The following is a 23,227-nucleotide window of genomic DNA, read 5'->3' as shown; positions in this document are numbered from 1 at the left end:
GTGGGTGTTGCGTGGGCCTGATAACACCCGATTAGCCCAAAGTGTCCCTCGGTCGGAATTCGCCAAATGGTGGGCAATAAATTTGCACAAACCCAACCATAAACACTCAACAGCTGTTTGACATTAAAAAAACACATTCCGGGACATGGATTTGAGATTTCTTAACGAGTTTTGCGCTGGAGGATTAAGTGATTAAGATATCATAAAAACAGTGACATAGGTACGTATTTAATTACCAAAGCAAGCCAAATTTTATTGAAGATCATCACGAAGTTAAAACGGAGATGAATATCGTTTAATTTATTAAAGTATTACCTAGGTATGTGTACTTTGTAACTGTATGCACTAGGTAGGCACCTATATGAAAATAACATCGTGCGAACCTATGCAAAAATGTGTAATGTACATCCTTTGTGATACACATTCAATGCAATCCCCAGATTAAGGCTACCTCAGTTGAGGCGTGGTCTAAAACGTTAGATTCTTGTTAGATTGTTCGAAAAATCGGGATCGCAAATTATGTGATATTATTGTCATATTGTTTAATTTCGTGTGGTCACCAGAGTGACTATTATTTCCTGTGTAGATTGCTCTGTTTGAACACGAAGCGTTAAAAATACTATCTTCTATACTTTAGAAGCCTAATAGTTGGGCACGGTGCTGACCCTGGTCTAAAAAGATCGTGGCTAGGCGATGCGCTGATTGTGCAAATGACGCGTGCCGAACGAAATATAATTTGTCATATAAATCCAACATGCGTCCATTTAATGTTCTGTTTATTGTTCTATTAGTAACAATAATAATATATTCATTGACGTGTTTTCTTTTTCAAGTAAATGGGTGACGTTTTTTAGTCATCTTTACACGATTTAAGAATATTTTCATCCGACGCCATGATAAAACAAATCGACGTGCAGACAGCTCGACTGTCGGTCTCCGATTGGCGACTACTCGACTAGTGAGAAATTTCGTCGCACCTACTGTTGAAAACTATTTGCCGTTTCACTGAAGTACCTACGCTCTTAAATTTTTTTTTTAATAAATATCAGTTGTGCACCTACGTGTAGACTCTCCACTGTATCTATTTTGAAAATATTGTCATATTAGTGGAAGTCATGATTCATTATTTCAGTATAAAATCTATGAGAAGTATCAAGGTCATAGGAATGGAGGAGGTATATGATTATATCGCGTGTCCAAAACGCCGATTCGACGAACAGATGGTCCCACGGCGTTCGCCGCCGGCCGCCCAATACAAATCGAAGCATTATGGTTATGCAAATGAGGTAGGCAATTTACAGCGGCGACGAAGGAAGTGCACGTCATCGATGGATAAGTAACTGCACGCACGCATACATGCAAGTAATTAGTTTTATTGACAAATGCGCATGCAAAAAGTAAGTCACGTGACAACATGAGATGAACTATGGGAAACAAGGTTGGTATATAAAATATAGCCTAAGATCTACTGGCGATTGACAATAAATTGGTACATATAGAATTTCCAGAAACTGCTTTTTCGTTTTGACACAATATCTTTAAGAACCAATACGTACATTGTATTATAATTTTTTTTTCCGACCATGTCCAATCCTAATAGGATCATATGGGCCTCCACATAGTGAAGGTTTGTAATAACAGATTTTGTTTTTTTACGAGAAATGGATGTCAGCCATTTGCTCAATCTAGTAGGTCCATACTCTGGCTCAAACACAAATTGAAAAACAATATGAAGTGCACTTGCCAGACCCAGGATTCGAACCTGGGACCCACGACGCCAAAGGCCAACGCTTAATCCGCGCGACCATCGTGGGTGAATGTATTATAATACCCACTTCTTTATTATTAATAAATCTGCATGTGATCTCAGTGTCTAATAAACGAAAACTAATTAGTATTTTACCATGTTAACCTGTCAATTTTAATACGATAAAATCAAACGTCATCGGTTATTTTAACGTAAAGTGTGCGAAGGAAAAATAACTGAAACTATTAGAATTAGCCCAATTCACAAATTCCAGAGAAGCATTCAAGACGAATTGAATTATTGTCATCGATCAGCACGGTGATTTTTATGAATTTAAAAGAAATACGTACCTAATACTTATACGAGATACCTACGTCATTTATCTGAAAATAATGATGTTGCATGTAGATTCAATCAGAGAATTGAACATTTACGGAAAGTAATTGTTTACCTATAACGTTTATCAGTGGCGAAGGGTGACTTTTGGAAAGAGGTAGGCTGTGGAGATATGATAAAAAGAGCACACTTGTCAGGTATACTTACGAGAATAGTACGATATTTACTACTAATGAATAGGCACACACTAATAAATGATAACGACACACTAATTCAATGAAACTTCAAAAACTCATTGACGACATAAAAATGAGCGATGTGTTTAAATTACGTATTTTTCAAAACATGTATACGCATCAAAAATCATTAGATAAAATTTATTTTTATTTTTAAAAACAATCTATACTTACTTATTTATTAATATTCGATTAAACGCCGTTGAAATTATTATTTTAATTATCTAATTATTAATGATTTTGGACAAAGTGCGCAGTCGTGACAACAATATTATGCGCGAATGTTTTAGGCTCTGCGAAAGGAGCTTGCCTCATTTCGTACAAATCAGCAGACTTACTAAGGTTACGAGACGTAAAGTCCATACGAAAAAAACTCAGAATTATTCCAAACATAATCGGAAATTTATTTACCGAGAAGTCGCGGCGCGGCGTTTATTATTTAATTTACGGCGCGGCGCGCTGTGGTTTTTTTAATACCTTTGCAGTTGTTTTGTAAACTGTGTAATACTGTAATACATTCCTACATATGCGATCTCGTTGGCAAAATAAATTATTGTTATATAACATAAAATAATGAAGTGATTAAGTATATAAATATGTCAATATGCAATTAAAAAATATTTTTCTTAAGAAGGTAGGCTTTAAATAATCGCCTAGTATGGAGTCTTCGCCACTGACGTTTATAGATAAAAATAAATATAGGTACTCTGATACGATACCTGCCAATGATAAATATATTATAATAGATACAAAACGCAGTTATTTTATAAAAAAAATAAGCCTATGTAGGTACTTGTATAGATTTGAAGATCATTTTGACCTTTTGAATATGCTTATTAAGAGGAATTTAGTCTTCGGCAATAGATATCAATAAGAAATACCTACGTAGAATTGTTTTTTAATACTATTTTATAGTAAAAAAAAAACATTCAGTAGGTACCTACCTACAAAACCTGCCTATTTATACAGGTACCAATAAGTAAAGGTTTTTGACGTGTGGTCTTTTCGAAGAATTTTTCAATCACAAGACCATAATCCATTCAAAGCTCTCGATTTTAAACCAATAGGTACGACAAGTTCGGAGTTTAACAGATGATTATCTAACATTAAATACTCGAATCATGCTTTAATATTTTATATAGACGAATCTGAAAATATTTGACAGTAATCTATATTTTAGTTAAGTACACATAAATACATGATGAAGTTACTATAGGAATTATCAATATTCGAAATGAACATGTAATAAGAATACTCAACAGTAGGTACATAATGTAGGTAAGTATTGCTTTAGTTAAACAAAATTATAATATAAATATCTGTATATAGACGATGGGTATAGAAATGCAATACTGAGTGATATTTAAATACAACACTAAAATTATTACTATAGATAAATAATCAAAAAAAATACGCGTTTTAATCCTAATAATTAAGTACTTGGATGCACTCTGAAAAGAGGAGAAGAATATTAAACATAATTTAAACAATAATGTTGAGAAAAAGTATTTAAAATATATCTGATAAAATATTTTTATGGTAGATGGTTGCGATAACAATACATAATCATGGTTCTCCGAATGGGTGGATCATTTCTATTACCACGTTTTTATTAGCTCGTATTCTTGTTTTGTGGAGTACAAATTTTTTCATGTTTGTCCAAGATTTGTATTGGACGATTGAAGATTTTTAGCTAACTTCCCGACTAGCTAGACATTTGAAACTTTTAGAATATATCAGAACACGACAACAATGCATTTTTTTAGCCATCTACAATCTAAAAGAATTGAATTCATTTTCAGTTAATTCTGTTTTGTATGGAAAGTTATTTCGGAAAAAAATTCGTAAAAAGTAAAACACTATTATTGGTTGCTAAGGGGGTCTTATCAACTAAATTATTAATATATACGTGCGATACAATGGAAATCAATATGAAATGTCAAAATGACATTTCAGTATTCTATATTTATTCAGTATTTTTATCAAGTACAAAAAAAGTAATTATTAATACATACAGACATAGAATTGTCAAGTTTATATGATTCAACAGAAAATTTAAAAACGTGGTTAGTATATAAAAAGTTCTTTTTATCTTGTAATTATTGATAGCAACATTGACGTTGAATGATTCTGCCCATTTTTCTCAAATGAATACAATATTATTGCATGTCTAGTCGCACTCAAGAGTGGAAACATTTTCGTGTTTTTCTAACCTAATATACCTGTGATTTTTTGCCTACTTACGACTAAAAGCGAGCACGATGCCGTGCTTACTGATTAACTAGTTGCCGCTGCCAACAGGTGGATGCACGTGTCAAATTCGTTTTGAATTAATCTTAAATAGGTAAGTAGGTATATAATAATAATAATGTACTCTGTATTCTACGTCTATGTCGAGATGAGGATCTTTAATATTAATAAGCAGTGGCGGCTCTAGCATCTTTTAGTAAGTGGGGTCGATGGCGTGAAATATCTAATAAGTACCTACCTTATCAATATTAATCAAAGCGTAGAAAACATATCTTTTTGTACCTATTACTTCATCTTCATATGCCTCCTGCGTTCGAAAGAATCTTATTGCTACAAGGAAAACAAAATACTCTTTTCAAGGATACACTCGCCGTCAACCATGTTTTTTTGGTAAACCGTTCGGAGTTAAATGCTTTTTTTTGTTTTGATTAATTCATACATAATAACTAAATCTGTTGACGGTGACTGGTTGGTGAGGTCCTAATTGTTTCACTTCTAGTTTGTCTTCAAATGTCAATGTACTTGTAACTTATTTTTCAATAAATAAACCACCTCATTCATCATAATACCTAATATTATTTATCAAACTTATTTTACTAACGTGAAATTCAACTATCCACAACTAGTAGGTAATTTACTATTAATATTTAAGTAATACAAATTAATATTGATTTAATTAACTGAAATAGCACATACCCTTTGTTATTATTATTCAAGATATTATAAATTATTATAGTATGTATTAACAAATAATATATTTTAAAACTTAAGGAGATATAATACATATATGATCACTTACTGGCAAACTAACTAATAAATTAAACCGGTGGGTCATGTCATGGGATATGAATTTACAGCCGACCGAAAAGATAACTTCATAATATATTATAATAATAATACGCCCATTATTGCCTACTCTCACTTATGCAAGACCAGGTATCTGCTACGGTGTCCCCGGTCCAGCATCGGTACATGTCGGTACATCGGTACATGCACGATGATGGCACGTACAAAGCGGCCTACAGATGTACTTATTATTCAGCTTCCTTATGAATTTTGAGAATCATAACTGGCAATCGCACATAGCATCTCATAATATAAAATTGCTTTGATTTTAAAGGGGCCACCCAATTTGGACCCCAGATGTATCGTTGTATTGTACTATGTAGGTAGAGCCAAAACTCACATAGAGCATTAGGGTTGGGCCAAGAAACAAGAATCAAGGATGGGCAAACGGTACAAATAAAATATATAATTAATTTATACTTAACAAAGTCAATGTATTGTGGCAGGCATGTGTAACATGAATATTTAATTGAATATTAATTAAAGAATGATGGGGGGGGGACTGTCCCCTCGGTCTCTTAAGGTAGAGCCGCCCCTGTTAATAAGTAGGTACATATTAATATTAATATCAATATTTTATTTCACCATAAGAAACAGAGCCGGGTATTGGTTTGTATCTACATATGTATTATGTTTTTACTGATTGTGCTAGGTACTTTGGTAACTTAGTTGATAGACAGAGGATTCATTGTGTAGTTGGTCAACAAATAAGACACAAGACTTGAGAATGTAACATTCTATTTTATTATGAGAACCGCTGCCATGCAACAATATTTACGCCACCATCACTTAGCACTATTTTTTCAATCCGTAAGTGGATATTTATAAATAAATCATTGACATAAAATGTGTTCACAATATTTTATTGCAAGTAAATAACTTCATATTATTTTATCACTTCTACTTATTCTGCATATAATATATTCTTAAATTAAATAGGCACATAAGTCATAGTTATAGATATAATATGGAAAAAGTTATATAATAAGGAAAAGAGGTAGGTACCTACTTAAACTTAAAGCTTAGATAGGTACCTACTCAACTTATGTAATACCATTTAAAGGTGAGAAAGGTGTAAGTCAGCGCCCACTACCCTATGGCATGCGTGCAATGTTTGGCACGGGGAGAAAATCTATTAACGCACGAAAGAAATTGTAAACCACATGTAAAATTGTAAATTCACAACCACTTTCATGCAGAACGTCTGAAAATGCAGTCAGGTCTGTGCGAATGAAATTGCCTGTTTGCGGAAAGTAGAAACATTAATTACGGGTGATTTTATTATGAATTTTGGTGACCGCACAAAAATATACATGCCATACCTACTCTCAAAAAACTAGAATAAAATAAATTAAGTAATCTGACGTTTTAAATATCGGTCTTTGGCGTGACGTTGAAAGATCGCTTAAAAATTTAAGTGCACTACTCTAGTGATGAAATTTCATTAAATTTTGTCAATTAACCATTTATCCATGCCAATAAACTGAAGTTGTCTATCCAATTGAGTGCAAGGTCCACGACGAATGATTCAGTCGATAAAATGACATTTTGGTTTTGAACACTATTAATTAAATTTGAAACATCCTCATTCCCACAAATATTTAGTTAAAGATGATTTTACGATAGATAGATATAGTTGTTGTAAACATATTATAAAGCTATCCTCTATATAGGTATATATATATACAGTATAACCCCTATTTTACGTTTTTTAAGGGACTGAAGAAAAAAAACCTAATTGGAGGGAAAATGTAAAAGGGGGGTATTGGAAAAAAGAACATTTATATTTTATGTTTCTAAAAAAATAACGTTTTATTAAAAAACAACATTCAATTAAAAATTTTATTGATTTTTTTTTTATTTTTTGTTAAAAAAACATGTATATTAGTTTGTTGAATTTTTGTTTTTTTGTTATGTTAAGACCAATCACCGTGCGCCGTTCTAAAGACACAGAGTTTTCCCTCCAAACACCTTACGCCGTTCGAATAACACGACCCAATCATTGTCAAGCGCGCGTAACTCGCATAATTTGAATATTTTCGACGTAAATCGCGGGAAAGAAAAACGTAAATGCGGGTATTAAATGTACTGAAATACATCGGGACTGAAAAAAATATACGCAATTGCCGGGAAAACGTGAATTCCGGGGACGTAAAAACGAGGTTATACTGTATATTATAACTTTACTACATCCATGTACGCAAATTATATTGAGTTGGCAATTATTAGAGAGTATGTTTTATAACTTTGCACTTTTTACTACACTGATACGCCACTTTGCCTGATTACCTCGCATAAAATTAGATCAAATGATATACATTATTTGTATTAATAGATATAAGTTAGTTGCAAAGTTATCAAGCTTTAAAGATGTAGATTTAATGCAATACGCCAATACGGGTACATATTATATTTAAATAAATTAACTAACTTTTAAATCGATGAGTGTCGGAATTATATTAATTAAGTGACGAACAAATCAATATAAAGAATTATCATTTATATTATTATGTTCATATTTATATATTTAATGTCGTTATTAATATATGTATATCACGCTAGCACATAACATTAGACAATCATTTAATCATGGTTCGTGATAGTTTTATTTATTATGTGCTGTGAAAACACGAAGTTTCATAATGAACAGATTAAGAATAAAAAAGTATAAATTTAGTGGTGCTCATCTTCAAAAAACAACGTGACGTTGCCATTCCAAATGTTAATTTCGTTATTGATCCTGTAAAATTGGATTCTATATTAATAAACGAATAAAACAATATTCGTTATCTACCTACATTTGAATGTATGTAGGTACATAAGATTATTGGAAATATAAATCAAATAACATTCCGTAGTACCTACCTAATATTTGATTTAACTAAACTCTAAATATTTTTGTGTCGGTATTGGTTATTTATTGCTAATAAAATAATAGATACGATTGGAAAGGAAATGAGTATAATTAATAAGGTAATAATAGTAAGTAACTACCTTATCTAGTTAGTATCCACAACTATTACCTATCAATAATTATTACTTAGTGTTAAATTATTTTTTTAATGAAATATCGATGAAACAATGACGACATCTCTATAAATAAATAAAAACAAAACTTGTGGAGGAGATATGGTCAACACTTGTAATTATGGTGCAAGATAGTGCTCTTTTATATTATTTTTTGGGGTAATCAAGTCTCTCTTTGGGTTGTACTCCCCAGGACTATGATTCTTGTCATCATGTCATCAACATCATTATCAGCATGCTTCAATCCACTAATTGATTAAGGTCTCCTCAGTGTCTCGTCAGTGCTCTCCACTTTTCTTGATTCCTTGTCCATTGCTGCCACGTAATTCCGCAGAACCTTAACATTTCGTGAATCCAGAGTATGTCCTTCGGTTACCACTGGAGTGTCTTATTTGTCCAGCTGCCGCGCTATTTGGATGTTATGATATAAATGTTATAAATCCTAGAATTGCCACAGTTATCCAAGTAACTGTGTACGATCTATTCTATTTCTAAGGAACCAAAACTGATATATTGAGCCATTCGCGGTTTCACCTTAATTAGGCTTATACTGAGACTTGCATGACTTATTTAATACCTCTATGATATAAATAAATACATATAATTAATAGATTTGATGTAGTTACGAAACGGTTATTTAATGATCCAAAAACATTGAATTCAAACTTCTCGCAATGAATTTACGGGTGTAAGTATATACATAATATGTATTCTGTATATTACGTATTTAATAGTAGAAGAAGAGTAAGTTAAAAAACCCAATCATCCGATACGAAATGGCCGTGGGATCTTCAAACTTTAAATTCATTCCAGTTTATATTCCAAATTGGTAGAGAACTCCGTTGAGGCACCTTCTGGCATCAATATCGATTAATACCGACAGTTTTAAAGACTGCGTCGTCTCATCTGACAAGACAATGAAATTAGAGGCAATTAAAATTAGAGATAATGAAAGCTTTGATGAAAATTGATAGCACCTATAAGGCAAAGTTTTAATTGTATAATTATTGTTGTATTGGATTTCGTGGTATTTTTTTTTATTGGTAAAATTCTGTGTCAATTGAGGGTGAGAATTACTTCGCTTGCTGTACATTTTGATAGCGTTTCAAATTCAAAGACTCAACGGGGTCCTAACTTCAAAAGAAGAATAATAGAAGACGTTTATGCTAATGTCTACGGTTTAACATTCAAGAATAAGCAGAGATGATCTGGAAGGAGATTACCTTTTAGGGTCCCAGTTGGATCATAACGGAGTGCCCCAGAATTTCAGGAAAAAAAACACCGACCCATACCATTGATTAACCTAACTGAACTACCACAAAAATCTGAATCCGGAAGGAAAACTATAATTTTTACTTATTTCTCTGACAATGATAATAATATTATTGTGGAGCATATTTTCCGTTGTTCTTGTGCAGTATTTTTTTTATTATATTTTCTCGAGATTCCTCGTGGTTTCATTTTCCAGTATTAAAATTTATACGTAGCTTAGCGCACTTGGCTGGGCGCCAAGTTAAATTGTTTATGGTGGGTTGGCGACTAGCAAACCCCGAATTCGTAAATTTAACCTCGCGTCTCGTGTCGCGATCTGCAGAACATTGCAATGCAAATGCACACTGAATGATTGTGGTCATAATTATACGTCGTTTCTATAAAACATAGGTACCGAACTATTTTCATTTCTAAGCTAACCAATGAAGAATAATATATTATGTAGGTACCTACCAATATACCGTTGAACTCGAAATTAAAAAAATACGACTTTGAGCTAGTTTTCGCTTCTTAATTGCTTTGAAACATGTTTTTTTTCTGTTAATTCTGTGATAGTTTCGTTATTTATGTAGACAGCTGTTTCGGCGAATAAACCCATCGTCAAACTGATTCAAATATATTTCTAAAATTTTTAACAGCGAACGTTTAAAATCGAATGATCATCCATCTATCAACCACTAAAATTGAAATTAGCCACTACTGTGCGAAAACATCTTCTTGGCTACGCTTCTAGGCGCTGTTGTATACTAAATGGGATGAGCTTGAGTTTATAATGGAAATGCGGAGCATGTTAGTTCACAGTTTTAACAGATACCCAAGAAAATGTTTTCGCACTATAGTAATCATTGCTTTATCTTTCTTTTCAGGGCCGAATTTACTCTTAAACATGCACTGTGATAGTAAATGGTATTATATTTTAAGGATCCAAAAATAATATTAAAAAGTTCCTAATTAAAGAGAAAACATTTTTTCAATAACGCTCTCTCTGTTTTTTGTTCAAAAACCACTTATAGATTACTGAATGGAGCGTACCGTACCTACTTGAATGAAGTACCTACTTAGTAACTATAAAAGTATTACAAACATTGAAAAGACCTGTTATTTGTATACGTTGTGCCCTTGCATGGTTTAATCGTGTTTATGGAATCAATGATGGTAAAAAAATACTGTGTATTGATATCAAGCCGTTATATTTTTTCGTTTCGGTTTTAGTTCCGGTTCAAGTAAAAAAATATAAATATATCGATCCGGTTCCGGTTTTCGGTTCAATTCCGGTTCGAAGCCCTATTATCAATGCATCACAATATTTATATGTACCTAATAACACTAATAACAGAACCACGTTGTAAGAAAAAGCAAGTGTACGGTCCATTGTATATTTTAGCACTTAATAAAAAATATTAAAAGTGGAAAAAATATCACAATAATTGAAAACTTTTTATCATTCAACCAAAACTTTAAATGATATTTTTATTGCCTGTTTAACTTTTGAATTTTGTAAGTTTTCGTAGCAAGTCGACGTATGTAGGTATAATAACCACAGAACAGATAATAAATAGAATTCCGAGAGGCTATACAACAATACAGTAAATTTTGAAGCAGGGTTTTGAATGTGTGAGTGTCCTACGAAAATGAAGCACGCATTAGACGTGCAATAGTGTGTGAAATACACCAATGTTAAATGAGCGTCAATGCATAAACCGGGAGCAGTTGTCAGTATTCGACGTATGCCGTATTCTTCACACGTGTTTAAATTTATCCCGTATTCTTCCTTACTCGAAATCGGTTGCCTGCTTCTCCTTACCCGTTAGGTATTTCAGTTCCCATTATTTCTGAGTTCCCTGTATAATAATGATTAAAACAAGATTTTCTATTATTACAATCATAAAAAAGGTGCAATTTTTCAGTCGACTGGTTATTTACACTTGTTGTAACATTCATAGGGTAAAATATCAGGTTTTTTTTTTTGTTAACACTTGCAAACGGTTATAATTATCACATTACAATAAAATGCACGAGTGCACGCTATCCTTTGCATGCTAGATAAAATGGTTGTCTGACTAGTATTTTGTTCGGACAGCCACCCAGAAATGAATAAATTACCACTACAATATTGCTCGTTTTTTGAAATAATAACAGTATTTTCCCACATTAAATCATACAATGAACATATAATCTTAAAATATATAATTAAGAGTGACGTGCATACTGTGATTGGTTGTTATATGAAATTTACCAATCTTGATTACTAAATCGATAATATGTGAATTCGCATAGCTACCTACCTAGCTATACGTACAAATATGACAATAGCATATTAATATATAGGTTAATCATTCTACAGTGGCACCATAGGCGATTCGCGCGTGTATTGAATTGCTTGCGACAATGCCTGTTTCAATGCTAGCAAACAATACCACTACAACTGCAAGCCGCATTTGCTGTACCCATGGTGCCACTGTAAAACGATTTACCTATACCTACCTCCAAGGGATCGTCCATATAATTATGACGTGACGGCCCAAAGTGGGGAAAAGGTCTAATCAGGGAACTCAGAAATAATGGGAACTGAAATACCTGACGGGTAAGGAGAAGCAGGCAAGAATAAGAATAGTCAAGAATGCATCATACGTCGAATACTGACAACTGCTCTCGGTTTATGCATTGACGCTCATTAATATTGGTGTATTACATACACTATTGCACGTCTATAATGCGAGGTTCATTTTCTTAGGACGTAGGTTTAATATAATGTGATAATTTATGACGAAGCATAATAAAACTGTAATTTTCCACGAATTTGCTTATTAACGTGGTTAGTATGGGACTTCAAAAGTGTGACGTCATTTAGGAAAACGATGGGGCAGGGGTGTCAAAAACGCCGAATATCGTTGTAACGTCATTTATGGACAATACGCATGTCTAACTTCATTATTACCCCACGACTAAAATGCACCTAATAACTAAATGATTACAAGATAAAAAGAACTTGTTATATACGTTTTTAAATTTTCTGTTGAATTATTATGCTCAATATGCTCAAACTTGTACTTGTATGAAGTAAATAAAAAACAAACAAACAAATATAGAATACTGAAATGTCATTTTGAGATTTCATTTTGATTTCCATAGTAATGCACGTATATATTAATAATTTAGTTGCTAGGACCACCCCCTTAGCAACTAATAATAATCTTTTACTTTTTACGGATTTTTCTGAAATAATTTTCCATACAAAACAGAATTAACTGAAAATGAATTCAATTCTGCTTAAAGATGGCTAAAAGTATTAAAAGAATGCATTGTCATCGTGTTCTGATAATATGTTCTAAAAGTTTCAAATGTCTAGCTAGTCGGGAAGTTAGTTAAAAACCGATTGCAAGATTTCTACTGGACAAACAACCACCGGACAAACAAGAATACGAGCTAATAAAAACGTTGTAAACAGGATTCATACTGATATCTAGATTCGGACGGGAAGAAAATTGGATGAAAAGCTTTTTTAAAAGCTCAGGATATGGCGATATTTCTAGAGAGTAAAATAAGTCTTGACTTCAGAAGATGATCTAAATATTCGTGCTACTCATATTACGTAGTTCTTGTGTCAAAAGTTTTACAGTCCCTGTCTCATGCTTAAACCAGTATCTAGGGATGTAATAAACTTAAAAACAAAATAAAGTCAGCTAAATAAGTCATTAACACAACTGACCAATTTGTGACTCGATGACTATAGTTTATAATTATATTTCTTGTTTAGATCTAGGTATAAATAAGTAGTTAGGTACTTATTTCCTCAAAAACCTACATTAGGTATAGGCACCAATGATTACAAGATACGGAGAATGTACATGATTAAAAAGACCCCAATCATATGGAATGTTATGAAAAATATGTAGGTATACTAAATAGCTTTTAGGTATTCCTATTAAAATGGAAAAAACGATACAGCACTGCTTTACCAGTGTTAAATCTTACCGATGTTAACGGCTATTAAAAGTTATATATTTATCATCTCTTGGGGTTGCTTCAATTTCGCTTCATATATTATCTCTCTGCGAGACGTCCCGCCTTTTTTTCCTAATTAGATTTTCATACACCCGCTGATTTTTTCATGAACCAAGTCCAATAGATTGTTCCTCATAAAACACAATATTATAATGTTACTATCCACAAAAAGTACACAATTACAGTCAAAAGTGGTTACGTAAGTTAGATACGTTGCAATAGTATGTAATTTGTATTTATTTTCATTATTTTTTTAATTATAAGTACAGACTTGGTTATTACGATCACGGAAATAGCGAGATCTCGGATGTAATGAGGAAACATTTGTTGACATTTTAGTTTATGATTGTCTTCATACATTATTCACTTTTATAACGAGCAACTTCTCGGGTACTCCGAGCAAAACTGTTATTGTGTCGATCGTTTAAAAATATTTTCGACCTTAAGCAATAAAATCCGATGCCGCCGGGACCGGATTACGTTTATGACATTAGTTAAGTGTTTAAGTACCTAATTGGTGTTTTCGCCGACAACATTGAAAAAGTATCCACGCATATGGTTGAAATTGCATGTAATTATTCATTACAATAAACAACTTCTTTTGTAGTTTATGAATGCCATGCTTGTTTAGGGGATTTTTACAATGGTTTTCAGATTTTTTATGTTCTATGCTTAAATAGAACGTGGCGGGAAAAATGTTATATAACGATATAACGATATAACGAGTAATGCTTTAAACTTATAACGAGCAAACTCAGTCGGTCCCATCTTCCTCGTACCTAATAACCAAGTTCGACGGTATATTAGTTATGTAAAATTAACGCCGAATGAAAACGAAACAGATACAACCTACGAGTCGGGTTCGAATACCGCTGACTGGGTGAAATTGGGTTGTAGGTATTTTACCAGTTATTGCGATAACAATATATCTTTCTAACTTGTCCCTTATATATTTTTCTTCTCCTGTGACTAAAGATCAATGCACATAGAAAATCCGTAGATATATATTATAGTGGCCAATATTCTGAGAATGGTCAGAAATTAATACTGTGCATACGTGGTGGGTACAAGATTATGTCTAGTTCCGTAAGATTAAAACCGATGTCAAATCTGGCAGTGAATGAGTTTATTTTTCATTTATATTTAATTCTAGAAAATCTAGACGAAGCAGTCGAGAAAAATAATGAAAGTGTACAGCGACTGACACGTTTATGGATCTCGGCTGAGCTTATTGCTTCCGCGAGAGCTTTTACAAAATTCTGGCTTCGAGCTTTAGGATACTAACTTATCAGTAATGTTCATTAAAATACAATAACATGGCTTCATAATATTTAATACATAAATATTTTAGGAGTAAGTGCATATGGAAGTTTTCTGAATTTAAAACTAAAATACACCATGCACCCTTCAATTAAAGACAGAAATTCGTGGTATTAGTTTAAGTTAATTGAATCGATATGTCGCCTTCTCCATTCCAGGTGGAGCATAACACTGTGATCGTAAATCATTCACACGACTCTTGTTTTAAGAGTGTGGGCGTAGTTTAAGAGGAAATTGAGAAAATTACATCATGTCCACCGCGATTTCCTAACTATCGACTCGTGTGGCACCAGACGACATGACGTAATTGTGACGTCAGCCAATACACGCTCGAGGCATGCCGCCCAGCGCACAGTACTCACCATAGATATTATTATGATGAAACACCTATATGTGTATGGTGACAATGAATAGCGCCACTGTCTGAGTAGCGTTATTTCCTCGAATGCTATTATCACTCCGGTAGTACGTCACAATGATGTCATATGACGTCATGTCGACCGGGCAGCTGGCACTCGCAAGTTCTAACATAGGGCCCCAGGATACAGATACACACATTGATTGAAAAATCAATAAATAAGAACAAATTTCACAAAGTCAAAGTCTCGGTGTCTATCTTACAGCTACATAGGTTAGGTAGATATATTGATTATATTCAAATAACGGTAAAAGGAATATTGCACTGACTTACAAAATATATATTATGGGCGTATATTGATTATATTCAAATAACGTTCAATGGAAAATTGCACTGACTTACAAAATATATATTATGGGCTTTGGTTAACTTTGTTTAAGTTGATACGAGCAACAACAATCAACTTAGATTTAATGTCGTAAATCCAAACTAATATGACATAATATTACTCGTGTGGCCAGTGCGTGAGGCGCTGGTTTTTCGGCCCTGTTGGCTGGCCGCTGAGTTCAATTCTCGGCGAGACTACACTACTGTCATTGGGCTTCATGGCCTGATGTAAATGTTAAAAGGAATATATGTATAAGTATAATAATATTTGTTTTGTAGTTTTTATCATATTTGTAAATAAATATTTTTAAAACCTCGTGCTACTAGGAAAAATCAGAATTTTTGTACCGAGTGAATATATTTTCACTTTTCGGACAATGACTCCTACAAATTAAACTATCGATCCAATTGCCCCATTCTTCCGTAATTAAAAAAAAACTGTAAGTACTTATTTCAAACTTATATACCTACCAACATTGTGATTTAAATCAAGAAATTTATATTAGACGTTAATCTTATAAAATGTAGGTACCAATACATTTCAGTAAATACCTTTGATGTTCCTTTACTAAGTTCAGGGGAAAACAATTAAAGATTTGATATTATATTCCATCAAAAATATTAGTTTTGCACTACGAAGAGTAAATTGACAAAAAACTACAGTAAAAACAGCAATTTCAAAATTAAAAATCACTCGATACCGAGCAACTACGAGTACGTACGTACCTACTATAATGTGTTTATTAAATTTGTATAATATACAATGACGATATAAACGCATGCTGTGATATAACTTATATGAATGAAAAATACAAACAGCAACAAAGCAGGTGACCCCATTCATAAAATATTTTGTTCACTGGTGAGATTGACATAAAACAGCTGATGAGGGGACACCATATTAAATTTATGTTGATTTACCGATGCATTCCAAATTCAAAATAGTGAATCGAGGGGACAACGGAAGTGGGTAAGTACCAAGCCGGAAATACCTCAACTTCACACAGGGGTGTGTCACATTGGAATTGGTGAGTACGTCCAGGACAAAATAAAAGCATTATTTACATAAGTGGCATGATAATCACTAATCAGATTTTAAAATATATTCTCTAATATTAATACCGCCTGGAAACTTAAATACTAAGTGTATTTTCTCACTATTGCCAGTCAAGAAAGATCAGACGTTAGGTCACCAATGAAGTTTTCATGATATTACGAACAAATGACTTATAACTTTATGTACCTACAATGTACATTATTTCTCTATGCCATTTATAGTCAAATGCCGCATTGTGGAAATCATGTATTACTAAATAACATGGCATTTTACAATCGATAACCTAATCTAATCGTCATAAAAAAAAGGGTGTATACCTATTTAAGTATTTAATATAACGCAGATATCAATAAACGATGAAGAGTTTAAATTGTTTTTAGTCTGCCAATGTTGTCTATTGAACACAATACTATGGAAATCAATTGGACGTGTTTTGTATTAACCGACAGATCGACCGATATACCTACCTACTTATCCAAAAATGAGTTATGTACATAGTGCATAGACACATCATATGAAAACTAAAAGCGTCCTCATTAAAGACTCCGTATCCGTAACAATAATCATATTGGCCCTACATAAGCCCAGTGCATTCATTAGTGACTAGAAGAAATTGAATTTTATAAGAGTTCGTGGTTAAATTGTTCCTCCATAGCTGATTTTGAATATTTTCACATACAGTTGTTTATTTCTTCAGAAAAAGTGGCATTATGAACCCTACTAGATTAAAGATTTATAGAGACAATATAATTTTCTTGCTTTGTACCCACTCGGTCAGAGTCAAAGTGGTGAAATGTCATATTGTACCTACTTATATGACTTTTACATTGTTTGTCCCATATGGTAGGTGATCTATGATGGATTTATTTGGCCTGAAGCTGAATCGGCATTCGCCCATGATTTCTTCAATATAGTCTGCAATAGAGAATACTTTGTATGCTGTGATTGGTTAATAGCGATCGGATGCTCTTTCCCTTTTTCAGAGTAGGCACTCTGTATCCCTGATAACTATATCAGAAATAGAGAGCATCAGTTGTTTATTCTCCAAAGGTGCAGAGCCAACCTGCCACTGGTAATTTCAATTAGGAGGGCGATAACTATGTTCAACCAAATTGCTTCGGGAGTTGATATATTCCACTTGCGTGCGGTGAGTTTAGGTGGACGCTATTTTATAAATTCTTAAAATAGGATCTCCTCAGCAAACTCTGTGTACTTTGAACTTCTATATAAGTATAGTTGTATTTTCACTGCTTTTGTATGTTTATATTATATTATTTCATTTGTATAGTTTTTATTACTTTTCTTCTTTATAATAATGTTTCATGTCATGTTGTGAACGTCTTAAACTTATAATTTGTAATGTCCATGTTTAAAAAAAAAAAAATGAATTGAATTTTCTACTCCTCACGAGTTCATTTTCTAGATATTAGGTATGTTCGAATAATCTTTTTCAATGTGAAAACTATCCATAAAAAATATCTTTTTAATTACCACATATGACAATAATAGAATAGACCTGAAAAAATGTCTCAAGATAAACCGGTCTTAGGGCGAACTAAAATGTCATAGGCGACTGGACCGATATTATAAAACAGAAAAGCTATTTAAGTACGCTATTTCATCGCTTGTGAATATCTATACCTATGCATGTATATTTTTATTTCTTTTGACTTTATGAGCGAGATATTTTATAAACCGGCCATAAGAAGGAATGCGGGTCGACTGCAGACTAAAGTCAGTCGGTAATGCAGGAATCAACACTGGTCGGCGCGGCGATGCAGGGCTGTTAATTATTTTAATTTATAATACATTATTGATTCCTTTGAGATGTGATGCTGGAGGAGCATATTAAGGTCCGGGTCATCAAAACATTTCTGCATTTAGTTGTCAGCAAATCGAGGTGGAAAATAACAATTTGGAGATGCTAATTATCAGAAAAAAATTCAAGGATCGGCGCTATAAACAAAAGTCGCGGATGACTGCAGAGCACCGAAAAACGATGGGGATGGTCTGACCAAGTGAGAGGCGTAATGGGCTTATTGTTATCTTCAGTATCTTCAATATCTTATCTATCCGGACTACATAATGAAGGGATGGAAGATACTTAACGATAACATTAATTGAAAGCAGTCAAATTAATATTGTATTTTGATAATTATGCAATTAAACGATTATTGAATTTGCTAATAGGTGTTGTAAAATCAACAGTACAAGCGCCATCCTCGAAGGTATTGACGGGTTTCTGCTATACCTGCGAGTCTATTCTATACACAAGGCGATTATCGGCCGCTAAAGTTATAAAGTGATTGTATTTATTACATATTTGTATTGAGGTACTTATTATAATTGTTACAATAAGTTAGCCGGCTAAACAGACAAAACCGTCTATCTCGCTATAAATTGTATCAGAGGCAAGCGAGATGCTGTTAAAATATAGCACTTATTGCAACAATTACAACTAACTTATTGTATTTGTTACAGTACGTGCTAATACTTTGATACAAACCTACCCTAGTTAGCCGTCGTATTTATGACTGTATCACTTTAGCGGTCGATTAATAGAATAGACCCACTGGACTGGTGCGGCATGAGGTAGGTATCTAAATGGCGATATCTGCTAACAGAGGAGTATTGAATTATGTAAGAAACATGGAAGCAAGTATTTAGATAATTTATAATGTGAAGTAACAAGCGTATATAAATAAATGCTCCGGTTAAAACACAGTTTGATTATTTTGAATTAAATACCTATATTTTGTAATTAAGTACCTACCACCTGTTAGTGTAAATTAAAAAAATACTAATTCCCATAAATACTTAAACCTGGGAACCGATATAACTATTTAATAACAATGGTACCTACCTATTATTTAATTAAATTAAACCCTCTCGATAACTTTTCAAATGACGCAGAACACGTAAGTGGTACTGAATATAGGTATTCTACAAAGAAAAAATATAGGTTAGTACTTAATGGTTTTATTAGAATAAATTAAACAATATTTTACAACAGTGTGGCAACGTCGCGGCGGCAACGCATAAGCGCCGTTATCATCGCTGAGCGATGTCAATAACTTTACTTTTCCCTGCCTACTTTACTTTACCAAACCAAACTGACATTTCTGCAAAATCTGTAAACACGTTTGACAATCAGATCGGCCGGTCGATACGTACAATTGGATGCTTTCCAGGCTTTCCAGGACAATCTTATAGGTATTATATATTACAATTAATAATTAGTCATTCATTAGGTAAATGATTGCAGAAGTTGGCAATTTATATAATGATAATTAATACCTACTATGTTCGAAGACTTTTCATTGGATTACTCATCCTAGATTTTAGAAGGCATTTTCAAAAGTATTTGCTAGACACAGTGTTCATAATTTTCGAATACATAGTTCATCCCATCCATCTTAATTCTATTACAAAAAATAGTTATTAAAATTTCAATACGTGGTCAGGTAGGAAACAGAGCTGATTAGGTATATTTTTCGGCATGTACGTATTCGAAAAGCATTAAAAAAACTAGCTTGTAGGTATAGTTAGGTATGTTCATTATGTTCAAATAAATTTCCTAACTTATGTACCTGTTTCTACATAAGTATATACGATCTTCTCTAAAGTCTAAATCCAAATAATCACTGAAACTAATGTTATCATTAACAAGTAAGTACCTAAGCTAGGTAGGTACCTACATCAAATTGAATTCTGAACCAGTACACAACCATCTACAGTAAGTATCTACCAACTTATTCACTTTCCTGTAGATACATAGTCATACCTATCGAAAGAAAGTTTGTACCAATGACAAGATTAATGCGATTTTTTGTGTTCCCTGGTTTCTACGGCTCATATGTATTTGGACATCGCAATTCTTCGCCTAAATTCCTTCTCTCAGCTACATGAGTCATTGACGCTTGAGCCCAAGTAAATGAAATCTTCACTCATTCCAAAGGGTTGTTTAGTCTCGGTTTGATCGACAATCATTAACTTCGCCTTAGATTCGCCCAGGAAGGCACAATACAGCGCTTGTTTGTTCAATCAGCCCAAGGAGATCGCACATACTAGTAGCTTAGTACTTATAAATAAGATAAATCCAGGTAAATGGGAATAAATGTATCAGTAATAGTAAATAATAAATAAAAGTAAACGCGAAGATATCGACATTTTTATTGTTAAATAGCTACCTAATAGTATTTAGTTACAGTAAGTAGGTAAATACATCGACAGCTAAGTAAATATTATATTTATTTAGAGACCATAGTGACAACTTACTGATTTCACCAGAGGTAACTAGTTGATAGGTAGATGAACTCCTCCCCCCTTATGTATGTCAATATGATTAATAGATAAGAGATAACAAAACCAACTAGTGCACCTAAACTACCTATATATTATACAATATGATATGATAAGTGATATCTAGATAACACACACTTATAAATTTTGTCCACTGTACTTATATGCCGGATACGTAAGTGGATTTATATAGATATCAATATAATCCATTATCTATTCGTAATATAATAATTTGTTTTATCTACATGATGCAGTAGTGGGTAGTGGTGTACTCACAATAATTCATGATGGGGTGAAATTAATTAATAATATTTATTGAAATGCTAGATATTTTGTAAAAGCTTACATGTATATTAGGTAAATTAGGTTATACCACTTTCATCGTGTTATTGTCAGGATCTACTTACGATTTTTATATTATCAGTTATCTAACAAAGAAAACAGCTGTTAAAACAAATCTAAATACATATATACCTACAAAGGTATTTCTGGCATTTTGAGTTGAAAATAAGTACATTCACAGTTTCATTTGACAAAAACTTTATTATGGTCGTATCGAAAGTAACTAGGTATAAATAGGTACCTACTTACCTAATTATTATAACATTAATGGTCAAGATTTCAATTTAGAAAGAATGCAATTATTTACTAGTAAGTAGTAGCTAGATTGTATTAAACTCAAATTCTTCAATAGTTCATTACATTGATTAAAATGGCTTTCCTGCAAACATTTTCTGACTCCTATTGTAATGATTGTTGTACCTATGTAATTAATATAATGTTGATAATATTTAGCTCACACGTGATAAGAAGTATTGCTTTTATTCACAGCCAATACTTATTTACCTACCAGGAGTTCGAATGAAAGTTTAATCAAATTGAAAGTATATAGGTACTTAAGTAAGTATAGGTAGGTCATGGAATGTGATAAATATAAAGGGATATATTGACCATTCCGTGATCCGTCGATGTATCAGTGGGTAAAAAGAGTACATAATAATCCGCGGCGCGTGATATCTATCGGTAGGTATTATATACAAGCGAAGTTGAATGTTTACTGCCGACTGCCGCGGTACGCCTCACTTCGGCCGAGATCGAAATAACATCGCAAGAAAAATAGTAAAAGTATCGCGGCGTCACGCCCCAAAACCCGGGACACAATAATTTATACAAAACGCTTTGTTTATAAACCCGATTCTAAACATTATCGGCTTTGGCGAGAATTTATTTACACGGACGAGTGTCCGTCTGGCCGGGCCGACTTGACGATTTGTGCCGCTAAAACTGGGTGCGTTGGAATGCTATGCTACGCTCTGCCATAACCTCAAACGGCCAACTGGTAACTCCGCGGTTGACAGCTCTCTGCGGACGCGACTTTCGGTGAATTTGACAGTCGCTGATGCCTACCTTCGTCTAGGAGTCTCTCCATGTGCATGAAGACATTGGGAAATGCAGCCAGTTGCTTCCTGTCCTTTAGCAATTGGGCCAGGTAGTCCGCTATACTTTGGGTCGTCGGATTGTTATTATCACACATTTTGGCCGATTCAACAACCGTATTGCACGTTAAAATTATCGAGTATTAATGTTTTAAGTATTCACACCCACGCCGCGTTAATGGAACGGACCCGAGAGGTTTTAATAACTCTAATAAATACGATTAAGTTTTGTTAGAATTTGTTACACAACACGAGCGAACACTGGTGAGTTTGAAGCACTACTACTGGTTCTCAACTTTTGTTCGTATTGGAAGTATGACAAGAGGTCGGTCGCGTTTCTCAGTGCGCGCGCACGCTTCTCCGCGATGATGTGGGTGTAATAATTATAGATATGGGCGTCTCCCTCTCACTCGTTCTGCGCAGGCGGGCGGCGCGAGCTCTCGGCCGCAGCGGGCAATGCGCAACAGATGAATTTTATTAGGGCCTGTTTACATTCTGCAGGATATGTTGCAAAGCGCAACCGGAATTTAATTAAATATTGTTCTCGACTCATTTTTAGTTACCTAATAATTTCGTAAATATACCAGCGATGGCCGAGTGGTAACATACCCGCTCGGTAAGTCCAGTATCTCAGGTTCGAATTCCAGT

The 23,227-nt window shown here is 33.5% G+C and overlaps 1 protein-coding gene across 7 annotated transcripts in view; it reads right to left on the bottom strand.

Annotated features, from left to right (window-relative positions):
* The window catches only part of how (protein held out wings), a 291,175-nt gene extending 268,313 nt beyond the window's left edge, over positions 1 to 22,862 (bottom strand). For all 7 annotated transcript variants that reach the window (XM_085945046.1, XM_085945051.1, XM_085945048.1 and 4 more), the window contains exon 1: positions 22,551 to 22,862. In XM_085945046.1, coding sequence (XP_085801172.1) covers positions 22,551 to 22,677 — 127 coding nt within the window. In that variant the 5' untranslated portion in view covers positions 22,678 to 22,862. The remainder of the gene's footprint in view (positions 1 to 22,550) is intronic.
* Positions 22,863 to 23,227: the final 365 nt, after the last annotated feature.

This window comes from Rhyacophila brunnea, unplaced genomic scaffold (genome assembly GCF_057557595.1).
Source record: "Rhyacophila brunnea isolate RB1 unplaced genomic scaffold, BYU_Rbru_1.0 scaffold_18, whole genome shotgun sequence".
In the NCBI taxonomy this organism is placed as follows: domain Eukaryota; kingdom Metazoa; phylum Arthropoda; class Insecta; order Trichoptera; family Rhyacophilidae; genus Rhyacophila; species Rhyacophila brunnea.
Note: the sequence above shows the minus strand (reverse complement) of the source record. Positions and strands in the feature narration are given on the sequence as shown.